Source organism: Megascapheus bottae, chromosome 10, assembly GCF_031878675.1.
Source record: "Megascapheus bottae isolate mThoBot1 chromosome 10, mThoBot2.hap1, whole genome shotgun sequence".
Classification (NCBI taxonomy): Eukaryota; Metazoa; Chordata; class Mammalia; order Rodentia; family Geomyidae; genus Megascapheus; species Megascapheus bottae.
This window is the reverse complement of record NC_143518.1, coordinates 42,788,170-42,801,359: the sequence shown is the minus strand read 5'-3', so window position 1 is coordinate 42,801,359 and position 13,190 is coordinate 42,788,170. Positions and strand designations below refer to the sequence as shown.

At 44.9% G+C, this 13,190-nt stretch overlaps 1 protein-coding gene across 1 annotated transcript in view; it reads left to right on the top strand.

Annotated features, from left to right (window-relative positions):
• Capn2 (calpain 2) overlaps positions 1 to 12,801 on the top strand; it is a 49,317-nt gene extending 36,516 nt beyond the window's left edge. Inside the window, exons 13-21 of the mRNA XM_090341135.1 lie at positions 555 to 591; positions 1,565 to 1,630; positions 4,305 to 4,362; positions 6,182 to 6,246; positions 7,495 to 7,563; positions 8,510 to 8,588; positions 9,738 to 9,854; positions 10,324 to 10,382; positions 11,370 to 12,801. Of these exons, the coding sequence (XP_090197261.1) occupies positions 555 to 591; positions 1,565 to 1,630; positions 4,305 to 4,362; positions 6,182 to 6,246; positions 7,495 to 7,563; positions 8,510 to 8,588; positions 9,738 to 9,854; positions 10,324 to 10,382; positions 11,370 to 11,393 (574 nt within the window). The 3' untranslated portion in view covers positions 11,394 to 12,801. The remainder of the gene's footprint in view (positions 1 to 554; positions 592 to 1,564; positions 1,631 to 4,304; positions 4,363 to 6,181; positions 6,247 to 7,494; positions 7,564 to 8,509; positions 8,589 to 9,737; positions 9,855 to 10,323; positions 10,383 to 11,369) is intronic.
• Positions 12,802 to 13,190: the final 389 nt, after the last annotated feature.

Genomic DNA, 13,190 nt, shown 5'->3' with positions numbered 1-13,190 from the left:
CCAATCCTGAGTACCAGGGACAGGGCACTATAGACAGGTCCTGTAGTAGCCTAGTTCAAGATCCTAGCACCCAAATAAGATCTCCTAAGCTTAACTACCCTCATTGTGGAGGAGAAGAACCTACTCTAGGCCAGGGATCAACTAGCCAGTGCCTGAGTGCAGCTGAAGTCACACACAGCTCGACACTGCCCCTCCCACCTGAGGCAGTACTAGTAGGTAATGGACCGGTCTCACTACGAAGGTTTTACATGGCAGAGTGTGTTCTAATGCAATTTCAAAGCCCTTCCTAGGGCCAGGAGCTTGTGAGTTACCTAGAGTCCCAGATTTATCCGACAAAGAAAGACTATGAAACTTCATAGAGACCCCAAACTGACAAACAGACCATTTCGGCTTCACTTTCTGCTTGCTGAGGGGATGCCTAAGCACAAATCCAGGATTGGCAAAGATCCTCACTGCTTACCTGCTGGGTTTCAACACAGCTCTTCCTTTTTATCAATATTTCTGATTTACCCTTGCCCACCTTCCTGTAACTTGTATTTTCTTTCTATTTCCAGAGCTGTTGATGATGAAATTGAGGCCAATGTTGAAGAGGTATTTTTAATTCATTAATTCCACACTCTGCCCTGGGTACCTAGGAGTACAGAGGAGCTGAAAAGGCCTACAAAGATTTGGAGGCCTGTCCGACATCCTGACCACAGGTTGACACAGAGAGTACAACCCAAACTGGGAATCTTGAGAGTCTGTTTCCTGCACTAGCCAGAGCAGCACTGGGCCAAGGTTTTTTGGTCCCCTGCTCATCAGATTTTGCCCATATTTGGGGACATTGTGGGGAACCAGAAGACACCAGTGCAACATTAAGCAGGGCCATGTTCTCGTCACTCCTCCAACTTAATCTCAACTTTCTCTTCTATAAAATGGAAACACAATTGGACAGCATTTCTCATAGAATTCTAAGAATGTGATTCAGTGGTAACTCCTGAAAGGCATTTAGGGATGTAACTCTGGGATTTCAAACAAGACTCTATGTTGACAAATTTAAGTAGAAGATTTCTCCAAATAGAGGCAGGGATTTGGGGGTTCTCCCTCTCTCCAGGGACGTGAGGTGACTCCACAACTGATTAATCAGTGGCTAAAGCTTGACACATGTCGTATATTCCCAGTAGGAGATTGAACAGTCTCCAAGGGCCTCCCTAGCCGCTGCTGAAATCTCTCCAGAATTTTCCACTTAGCCCTTACACTTCTAAGTCCCTGTGAGAGTAGATCACAAAAGGCCATTTGGAATAGCTGTTAAAGAAATCTGTATGACAAATGAAAGTAACTCCTTCTCCCAGAGTTTACATTCCCTCTCATGTATGCTTTCCACTAATTTTTCATATGGTCCTTTATTCCAAACCCAGCACCCTTAGAACTCTGCCCAAGGAACTGGATAGTTTTCTGTGTCCCAATGTCTAACATAGGAAATTCTGAAGGGGGAGGAAGGCTGCCTCAGACTAGCGGGTTGCACCTTGCTGGAGAGTGTCAACTCTGCCCTCTGCTCACCCTTTGCTGTTTCTGCATCTTCCAGATTGCTGTCAATGAGGAGGACATTGATGATGGCTTCAGGAGGTTGTTTGCTCAGCTGGCAGGGGAGGTAGGTGTTCCCCCAACTCCGTGTAGACATGAAGGAAAGACAGCACTTGACCTAGAGGAGGCTGATCTAAGGGAAATAGGGAAACAACTGAGCAAGAGCAGAGGAACAATAGATATGGCGCCAATCTCAGCTGGATCCTCCATGCCCCAGTCCTCTCAGCCCTCTGCACCCTGTCAGGGCCTCCAGGCCCCAGCTCTAGCTCTGTCCTTCCTTCCTTAAAATACTTTTGTTTTTGTTTTTGTCATTAGTGGGCCTTGAACTCTTGAGCTCTTCAGCTCAAGGCTGACACTCTACCAAATGAGTCACAGTACCACTTCTGATTTTCTGGTGGTTCACTGGAGATAAGAGTCCCACAGACTCCCCCCCTCCCCCACCTCTTCTCTCCCAACCCTCAGCCATAGGGCTTGGACTCTGGACCTGGGTGTTGTCCCTGAGTCCTTCAGCTCAAAGCTACTGCCCTACCCCTTGAGCCACAGCTCCACTTCAGGTTTTCTAGTGTTTAACTGGAGATAAGAGTCTCACGATCTTTAGTGCCAGGGCTGGCTTTGAACCACAATCTTCAGATCTCAGCCTCCTGAGTAGGATTACAGGCGTGAGCCACCACACCCAGCCCTTAAGTTCTTGTTTGTTTGTTTGTTTTGTGCCAGTCCTGGGGCTTGAACTCAGGGCCTGATTGCTGTCTTTGGGTTTTCTAAAGGCTAGAGCTCTTCCTTCCACTTGAGCCATAGTACCACTTCTGGCTTTTTCTATGTATGTGGTACCAAGGAATCAACCCAGGTCTTTGTGCATGCTAAGTAGGCACTCTACCACTAGGCCAAACTCCCAGCCCCAAGTCTCATAGACTTTTGTGCCCAGGCTGGCTTTGAACCAAGATCCTCATATCTCAACCTCCTGAGTAGCTAGGATTACAGACATGAGCCACTGGTACCTGGCATCCTCCTTACAATTCTTGAGCTCACTTTGAGGCTAGTTTTGTTCTTTTTGTCCCAAGAAAACTAAAACGCAAAACTTGACCCCTCTCTGATTCCCACAAATAGATTCAGGAAGGTAGAAGGTTTCAAGACTTTAAAATATGTGTGACTTACACCAGGGGAATGAGATCTTCTGTCCTTAATCCCGCAGACCTAAAAGCATAATGATAAGCATAATAGGACATGAATGTAAAAGAGACAGTGGCATGGGGTGGGGGGATAAGAAGATGGAGAGAGAAAGGAAGGGATACTGAAGATTTCAATTACGTTTCATGTGTAGGTATGCAGACAGTATAGTGAAACCCCATCTGGTACCTTGAAAAGGGAGATGAGAGATTCACACAGGAATAAAATGGAGGGGATAAATTGTTCACAATCAGTCATCTATGGAATCATTACAATAAAGCCCCCTTGTGTGATTAATGTATGCTAATTCCAAATTAAAATGAAAACATTGTCATGATAATCCCTCAGCTTTGTAGGCCTTCTGTTTACTTATTTAGCTCTCTTTCTTCCCCAAACTCCAAAAGCACCCTTCTTTACTCTGTGAAGAAATTCAGCTCTCTCCAGCATTGCCACCAACCTCACTTTTGTGCTTAGCCAAAGACTCATACCAAAGTTTTAAACCAAGTTGCCAGCTACCCCATATCCATCTCAGTTTAACAAGGGCAGGGTCCTTAGAGAAACTTAGTGTCCACTGAGTTATACACCTGACCTGAGGAAGGCAAGGGTAAGACAAGACAAGGCAACCTTTCTGTTAAACCTTGGGACTTGTTCCTCATCTACACAGATATGCCTAAGCAAACCACTTCTGTTGTTCCCTGGCATAATGGCTATAAAGAAGGATTGTGCAAACTTGGAAACATCTATGGGGTTTTTTTTTGGGGGGGGCTTGTTTTTTGTTTGTTTGGCTGTTGTTGGTTATTGTTGGGGGTTTGAACTCTAGGACTCACGCTGGCTAGGCTGGCACTCTACCACTGATCCATGCCTCTAGCCTTTTTTCCTGCACTGCTTATTTGCAGTACTGCTTTCTTGCGATCTCAGGGCACTTATCTATTTCACAGTCCACCTATTTAACACTATTAACCATGGAGTTAAGATGACAGATGCACACCCACTATTGCTCCTGGAGTCTGCCCAACTTTTTCTTTTGGGGGATGGCCTTGAACCTGAGGCCCGCTGCATTTCAGCCTCCCAAATATCTAGGACTATAGACATGAGCCACCAGCACCCGGCAGAGATACCTAGTTTTAAGCAGTGGTAAAGGAATCCTGAGATCTGAGTGACAAGGAAGGAAGAAGGCATCCCAGATGAGAGGAAAAGTCTAAGTGAATTAGGTCCAGAAAGGTCATGAACAGCAGAGGCATGGTGTCTGCACTCTACCCATACTGCTCTACATAAAACCATTCTCTGGGGGCCAGGAGTTTGGTCTAGTGGTAGAGTGCTTGCCTAGCATACACGAAGACCCGGGTTTGATTCCTTGGTACCACATACATAGAAAAAAGCCAGAAGTGGTACTGAGGCTCAAGTGGTAGAGCTCTAGCCTTGAGAAAGTCCAAGGACAGTGCTCAGGAGACAGCAGCACCACCTTACCTGGGGAATGAGAAATGCAAAAAGACCCATCAAGGGTATCTATTACATGTTGGTTGTGCTGTGCTTCACCCAGCTCCCCTAGGACTCATGCTCTGATCGTATGTCCACAGGATGCAGAGATCTCGGCCTTTGAGCTGCAGACCATCCTGAGAAGAGTTCTAGCAAAGCGTAAGTGTCCCTTCCTTGCAAATCCCGCCTCTTGCTCCTCTCCCTGTGGACAGAGACAAGGGGATCCTGTCACATACTGGCTAAGCCGTTAGTCTTTACTCGTGCCCACAGCACTGTCAGGTCTGGCGGCACTCCTTGCTATCTATTACCAAATGACAATGTCTCATCCTTCTACTATGTATTTAAATGAGCCTCATATAACCATTTGTTTACTGAACCAATGGGTCAAGACATTTCCAAGACTGGAAATATCTGCTTTCAGTCCATATAATATGAGTAAAACGGGATAGGGACCTGAGAATGAGATAGAGCTATGATTCTCCCAAACCCTTCCTTCCTTTTTTTTTTTTTGGACAGGGTCCTGGCTAGCTTTGACTTCATGATCATCCTGCCTCAGCTTCCTGAGCACAGGGTAGAATTATAGACATATGCAACTACTGATTGCTCAGTTCCCTGCTCTTGATCACTACTGCAAGGAGGGAGAAATATACTTTTCCCCTTCGAATGATTACAAGAGTCATTCCACGTTTGTTAAGGTAGTATAACATCAGAGGTTATAAATCTGGGTCCAAAACAAATGTATGTATCACCAAGAGAAAGCCCATGGACTTAAAGGGTAACCATTCTCCCTAATAATGAACCAGATGGCCTCTCACATAGATCCTCAATAAAAAAGCAATTCCTCCTTTGAGAGCCAGTGAAGTGTCTGGGGCCAGCGAAGCCTTCCATCCCAATGTGTGTATATAGAGATAACTGCTCTCCACCTGTGGCCCCTCAGTAAATAGCTACATTATAGCATCTGTGATTCACGGAGCACTTAGCAAGGCGAATCCGAATGGTCAGATGTAGCCCATCCAGTCATGCCATTGCAGAGCTCCCTCTTCCAACTTTGGAGGAGGACAAGAAGATGGTATTTACCCTTTGTCCATGAGTGAGGTCACAGGGTTCTTCAGATGTGTGGCTGTCATGTGCCAGGGAGACTGAAGACTCATTGTTCCACACAGCTGGAGGGTAGGAATGAATCAAGCCACGCTTGGTTCAGCCTGCTCCTGCCTGTGGAGAAGAAAGTGTTTGTTTAACATGGGCCTCTGAGCCCAGGCCTCTCCCTTGTCTGTCCAGTAACTCCAGCCTTCCTATCGAAGGCTAAGTAGCTCGTAGCCTCAGGCCTGTACCCAAGGAAGGGCTGGTGCCAAGAAGCATCCATGGCTTGGAAATAGGCTAGGTTCTAAACTTTTATAAGAATATCAGAAAAGATTCTTCCTCTTGAGGTCTAGTGAGGCACCAGATTCTCATGTGTGATCAACATCTCACCCCAGCCAGCTAGGGGAACAGACAGGACAGATGTCTCCTGCAGGGAGACATCTGGAGCAGTCTCTTCCTATCATGGGTTATAGCCTACAGCAAAGACACATCATCTGGATTTCTCCCCCTGCTTCCCAATCACCACAGGTAACTTTACACCCGATGAGTATTGACTTGTAATTCTAGAACCTGAGAGGCTAAGCCAGATCACAAATTTGAGACCAATCTGGGATGCACTGCAAGAGTTTGTGCTCAAGAAAAACAAATATCCTTAGCAAATTCACAGGGACAATACGTCCTTTGTGCCATTCCAGTGTGGACACATGTAGCTGCTTAAGGAAATTTAAACCCGAATTTAAATATGTGGCTATTGTCATTTAAACCTTAATTTACATGTGGTTATTGTAGTGGAAGACACAGAGAAAAGACATCTGTAGAAAGTTCCACCTTTGTAGAAAGTCCTCTTGGACAGCTCTGCTTGGGAAGATTTTCCTGCCATGCTTATTTTGTCTTTTAGGCCAAGATATCAAGTCAGATGGCTTCAGCATTGAGACCTGCAAAATCATGGTGGACATGCTAGATGTATCCTTTTATGTGCTGCAGAGAACAGCCATTGAGTTTAAGAACTCACTCTAGAAAGTTGCACTACATTGTTTTTTTCTTTTTGGGTGGGGGAGTGGGGGAGTGGTCATAGGGCTTGAACTCTGGGCCTGGGCACTGTCCCTGAGCTCTTCAGCTCAAGGCTAGTGCTCTACTGGAGTCTCAGCCCCACTTCCAGTTGTTTAGTGATTAATTGGAGATAAGAGTCTCATGTTCTTTAGTGCCCAGGCTGGCTTTGAACCGAGATCCTCAGATCTCAGCACTCGGCATCTTTCACTCTTTAGAATGACCAGTTGCACTTGACTTGTGTGGCTGCTGTAGAACTGCCCTCCACACTGACTTTTCTTCCTAAGGAAATAGAAAACCTCCATATAAAGGAAAGCATACTGCCACGTCCCCACCCACTTGCATAGGCTCACGGTGAGGGGCAGCCAGCCTGTGCCAACTGATACAGAAAATCCCTGACGTTACACCCAGAGTCCCTGCCCACAGTAGCCTGGCTTGTTCCCTGAGCTCTACTGTTTCTGTTACTTCTAGGAAACTTTTTTTTTTGGCCAGTTGTAGGGCTTGACCTCAGGGCCTGAGCACTGTCCTTGAACTTTTCTCAAAGCTAGAGCTCTAGCTCTTGAGCTACAGCATCACTTCCAGCTTTTTTTTTTTTCTACATATATGGTCCCGAGGAATTCGTGCATGCTGGGGTAGCACTCTACCACTAGGCCAAACTCCTGGCCCTACTTCTAGGAAACTTCTTCTGGTGTCAGTCTTTCTCTAGTTAGGCTTTCCTCTATCACTGTAGATAAGGCATCCTCCTTTCTCTGGGCTCCTTCCAATTTCTACCAGATCCCTGAAAGCAAAGTAGCCTCGGTCTCCTCTTGTTTCTGATGTTCAGTGAGCGGTGATAGGGAGGGACAGTTGGGGCACGATGAATGGAACTCTATCATACATCCTCTTAGAAATTCTCCAAATAATACTGAAAAACAGTGGCAGGGGCCACTTTGGAGCAGGATCTGGTAGCCTCACAGCAATCAGAGTCAGTAGGAAGGCAGGTCTTTAGCTCACCTTTCATCCTATTCTTTAGAGGAGGTTTGGCAATGAAAAGGACAAGGATATTTTCCCCAAAGTTCCTCATACACATGCCGGGATGACCAGCAGGTCCTGTGAAAGGACAGATGGACTGACATTCTAATTGAATTGCTGTGGAGTCCGGGAGCTTTCCTTGACTGAAGGCAGGAGGATGGGAGTGGCAAGCTGGGGCTGAAGGAGTTCTACATTCTTTGGACAAAGATTCAGAAATACCAAGTAAGATTTCAGGAGGGCTTCAGTAATCCATGTCTGGGAATGTTCTAGGTATGTGCTTTAAGAGGCAGCAACCTCCTCCGAGGATGGATGAACATTTTGAAGAGAATTGAGACTTGACCCATGTTAGAGCTCAAAATAAGCAAAGCCCTGACAGGGCAGATGGCAAAATCAAACATAACAAAGCCTTTACGAATTAAAGTCACTTATTGTCTGCCTTCACCTGATCAGTGACTGGGAACAAAGCCACCATTAAGGATTTCCTGAAAAGGCTGAGTAGCTCCATGGAATCTGGATTTGTGTTAATTCAGATATTAATATTACAGAAGGTGATCACATGGGTTCATGGCAGTTGGCCAGCTAATTTTGCTGAGCATATGCCTGGATGTGGTAGCTTAAGCCTATAATCCTAGCTACATAGTCCGTGGAGATCAGAGAATCATTGTCTGAGGCCAGACTGGGCAGAAAATTTCATGAGACTCCACCTTAACCAATAGTCTGGGTGTAGTGATTCATGCCTGTCACCCCTGCCACAGGAGAAATACCATGGGTGGGTGCATTGACTGATAAGCATGTGGCCCACGCCTGCTAGTTCCAGGCATGGGGGGCCCCAAGTAGGAGGATGAAAACAGAAACTGAGTGGGAAGTTAGAAATCTTCAACATCCAAAGTCACTGAAGAAAAAGGGGGCCGGATGTGTGGCCCGAGTGCTAGAATACCTGTCCAGCAAGTTTAGGGCCCTGAATTCAATCCCCAGTACTGCCAAAGGGGGAAAAAAAGACAAAATAGAATTAGCCACTTAAGATAAAAACATGGGTGATTCTGGAAAAGCCAAATGAGAGATGCAGAGCTGGAAAAACTTTACCTCTGCTCAACACATACCACAGAGATAACCTGCCACGCGTTTTTCTTAGGGTCATGATTTTTAATAACAATTTTTCATGTTCCAGAAAATTTACCGGGATATCGACGTTGACAGGTCTGGCACCATGAATTCCTATGAGATGAGGAAAGCATTAGAAGAAGCAGGTAAGACTTCATAGCTTATCTCCTTTCCTTTGCTTCCTCCAGTTGTACAACATCTGTTCTAGGTAGCACAACACACAGCTTGTTGATAAGCTATCTTATGGAGCAGGTACAGATCTAATAAAGCATACCATTCTTATTTCCCTGTTAAAATTAAATGCAAAGCTCTGCCCTCAGTAGCTGCCTGCTCCCAGATTTCATCTGGAGCAGCCTGCAGAACACACAGGCAAAGCCCCCACTCAGCACCCCCCCCCCCACAACAGAGGGCAGTAGACACAAAATGTCTCAGGTCAACCCTCCTTTGCCATGGGACATAGGCTTGGGGAAGACTGGCGGAGTGTGAGACTTGTGTTGGGGGCAAATATGACAACATGAGATTGTTCATTCAGTTAGCTGGGTTATAATAATGCCACAGCAGAGACTCCCCTCCCCCCAAATAGTAGTGGTTTAAACAAGATGCATCTTTCCTCACATATAATCCAGACTAGGATAATGCTACTGTCAGCTTTCTAAAGCTATGTTGTAGTTGCATTATCCCCGAGGGACCTGGGGACAACTTGCCATCACAATCAGAATACTGCCAACAGGTTGACAGAAAAAGGACTCCTTTCTTTTTAAAAGAACACCCCTGATGGGTTCTGGTGGCTCACACCTGTAGTCCTAGCTACTCAGGAGGCTGCAATATAAAGATTGAGGTTTGAAGCCAGCTTGAGCAGGAACATGCATGAAACTCTTTAGCTCTGATTAACCAGTAAAAAGCTGGAAGTTGAACTGTTGGCTAAAGTTGGCTCAAGTGGTAGAGCACTGGACCTGAGCAAAAAAGCTAAGGGTCAGTGGCCAGGTCCTGAATTTAAGCCCCAGTATGGAAAGGGGGGGGAAGTATACCTATCTGCTTATGCACACCTTATTGGCCAGAATCTGGTCACTGGGTCTCAGATGACTGCAAGGGAAACTGGGAAATATAGTCTTCATAATAGAGAGCCATTGGCCCTTTAAAAATGCCTTTACTGTATACAAGGGGAGAATTAATATTAGTTTATCACACAGTTTGTTACCTATATCCAGGAATAAACTGATCTATAACCTGTGAGTGGAGCTAAATAGTATACCCTGATACTTAGCCATCAATTAATGTGTTCACTTAACCTCCAGGTTTCAAGCTGCCTTGTCAACTCCACCAAGTCATTGTGGCTCGCTTTGCAGATGACCAGCTCATCATTGATTTTGATAATTTTGTTCGGTGTTTGGTTCGACTGGAAATACTATTCAGTAAGTGGGTATTTGGGAAGGGGCCCACTTCTGTATTAAAGCAGCCCATCTTAAGCCAGCATCCATTGCTTATGCCAGCAATCCCAGTATCCAGCAGGCTGAGATCTGAGAGCCTTGCTTTGAAGCTATGCTGGGCAGGGAAGTCTGTGAGACCCTTATCTGCAATGAGCCACCACATAGCTAGAAGTGGAGCTGTGGCTCAAGTGGTAAAGTGTGTCAGCCTTGGATGAAAAGGCTAAGCGACAATACTGGAAACCTCAGTTCAAACCAGAGTACCTGCCTGTCTTTCACCGTGGGTGTGGTGACCTGGCCCAGAGACATGTCTATTGAGTTGAAAATGAAATTCCCTCCTTATTAATTTGGGGGAAGAGGAAAGAAACGATAGCTCAAGACCCAAATGGGAGAGAAGACAATGTGATTTCTGTTTCAGCACACTCCCTTATAACATCCCCCTTTTTCTCCTCCACAGAGATATTTAAGCAGCTGGATCCTGAGGACACAGGAACAATAGAGCTCGACCTTATCTCTGTAAGTCAGCTCCCATCAGGCTCCTGTCTCCAAGGGGATTTGGGGAAAGATGGGGCAGAATGGGCTGTTACTTGGGTGACCTGCTCTTTCAAATTTTAAATACTTGCTGATCTGTTGGGGACAAGCCTGTAAATGGCTTTAAAATCCCACAACCCATGTTTACTTGCCAGCAGTCCCAACTGTCTATTGAATCTCAAGTCCAAGGAAACGTATCTGCCTTCCTCTTCAAATGAGCTTTGATTTGAGCATAAAACAAGGCTAAATTTAGAAGGTTAGATGAATAGGGATCATTTAAAAAACTGGCAATCAGTATATACAAGTATGCTTATGTAAAGAAACACTTAAGAAACTGGGCTCTGGTGGTGCCTCAAATTCTAGCTACTCAGGAGGCAGAGATCTGAGGATCTGCCTAGAAACCATCCTGGGCAGGTAAACATGAGACTCATTTCTAACCAGAAAAAAGGCCAAAAGTGGAGTTGTGATAGAGTAATAGCCTTGAGTAAAAAAAGCTAAGGGACAGTACTCAGGCCCTGAGTTAAAAGCCATGATATTGACACAAACAAACAAGAAAAGTTTCCAAGCCATACCAGTATAAAGCCAAACCATACCAATATAGAGACAAAGCCAATATAGCCCCAAACACTGGCAGTCTTGTGATAGCTGTAGCCCAAACTAACTTCTGCTGTGATGCCTTGAGACAGAAATGTAAAAATGTTAATGTGTGGTTTGAATTTCACCCTTCATGGGTTCAGTTAACCCAGCAGTAACCATCTGATACTAAGCACAGGGATCATCAATCTGGAAAAAGCTAGACTCTAGAAGTTCAGTAATATTTGTGCCCTAGTATTTTAACCCTTGGTAAGCTTCTGGAACAATCCAAAGGTGCTTGAATACACTTTGATTGTAAAAAGAAGGGAGGGGAAGGGTGGGGAGGAGCAGATGGAAGAAAGTGGCCCCTGAAATGATTTTCCTTGTTTCTTCCCACAGTGGCTCTGTTTTTCAGTACTCTGAAGAAACTCATCTGCCAGAAAACTTCTTGTGAATGAAAAATTAGCCAAGGACACTTTGTATCTGGACCTTGAAGTTATGGGAACATTTACATTAAATTGATGATTATAGCTGAAAATAATACTATTTGAGATAGCAAGCCTTTCACACATTAAGGTAGAAGAGTTGCCTATTATTATACTAAACATACGTGAATTGTATAACCCTGGTAAACTCAAAGAAAGCTTTAAGTCTGTAAATAGTATACACTTTCTACTTTTACACACTTTCCTGTTCATAGCAATATTAAACCAGGAGGAAATGCAGGGAAGTATTTAACAGCTGAGCAGGTATTAAGTCAATCTCAAAGACCATAGAGTCCTTACTGGGAATATCTGAAGCAATTTTAACGAAAAATGTACTGTGCCACCTACCACACAGCAACCCAGGGACTGTCATTTCCCCTGAGCAAACTGGGCAACTGGATCCACTGTGTAGTAGTCTTGTCAAGACATCTACCGAGTCCAGGAACTAGAGTGGTGGAGTATACCTGTAATCTCAGTACTCAGGAAACTGTGACAAGAGGAATTTGAATTCAAGGTCAGCCTTGGCTACCTAGCCAATTCAATAGCAGCCTGGACTACCTAGAAGATCCTGTTTCACAAAGGGAGAGGAAGTAGAGAGGTGGCTCAATTGGCAGAACACCAACTTGAGTGAAAAAGCCAACTGAAAGTGTGAAGCCAACTTCAAACCCAGTACCCCTCCCCACAGACAAATGCAAAGAAAATTTGCTAGATGCCAGTGGCTCCAACCTGTAATCCTAGCTCTTCAGAAGGCTGAGATCTCAGGAAGGCGAACTAAAGCCAGCCCAGGTAGTAAAGTCCATGAGACTCACCTCCAGTTAACCACAAAAAGCCAGAAATGGAGGTGTGGCTCCAGCAGAAGAGTGTCACCTTTGAGTGAGAAAGCCAAGGGAGAGCAGAAGGCCCTGAGTTCAAATTTTAATACCAGTATGCCATACGCACAGCCTCTATCATTTGTGTTTAACACTTGACAGATTTTACACAATTCAATTGGCAAGAGTAAATCCTCAAACTCAAGTTCTTAAACACATCTGGTCTTAAACATCTAGTCTTACGAAATACAGAAGGGACACTACTTGTCAGCAACCGCAGCAGCATGCGCCATCCAGGCATCCAGTTTGCAAATGGATCATGATGGATGAAACATGGTGTCAGTGGCTCAAAAATCTATGCATTTCAGAACCCCCACCAGTGTGTGTGTGCAGTTAGCTAGAATCTCTTGTTGAAATGACATGAGCCGGCTTCCTGGCCTGGCCTTGGGAACATGCTAACAACATTATGAAAATCCTGCCTTGTTGCCTTATCTCCTTCCAATGTACTGTTCAATAAAATCACCCCATGCAATCACACTATGCTGCGTGTCTTTATGGGCACCTAATCCTACAGCCTACTTCCACTTACATGAAGGATGCTGCCTCTATAAATACATATCTTGAGAAAACGTATTACTTCTCATGTGGAACTAGATGATTTAAAATCTACAACAGAAAAAAACATTTAACAAGAAAAGGGGTGGGGGAAGCAGCTATAATGTCTTATTACCTGTTGATCTCTTTTAAGGAGGTATGAGAAACTCATGCACCTTTCCAGAAGTTTCCTGCATTCCTTCCCTGCCACCTCAATGGCACTCTGGTCAGCTCCTACCAAGGGAAAAAAAACAAAAACAAAACCAAAAAACACCGAGAGGTGAGAAAGCACAGAATGAATCACTGGTCTGCTGCTGGTGATCATCAAGGAA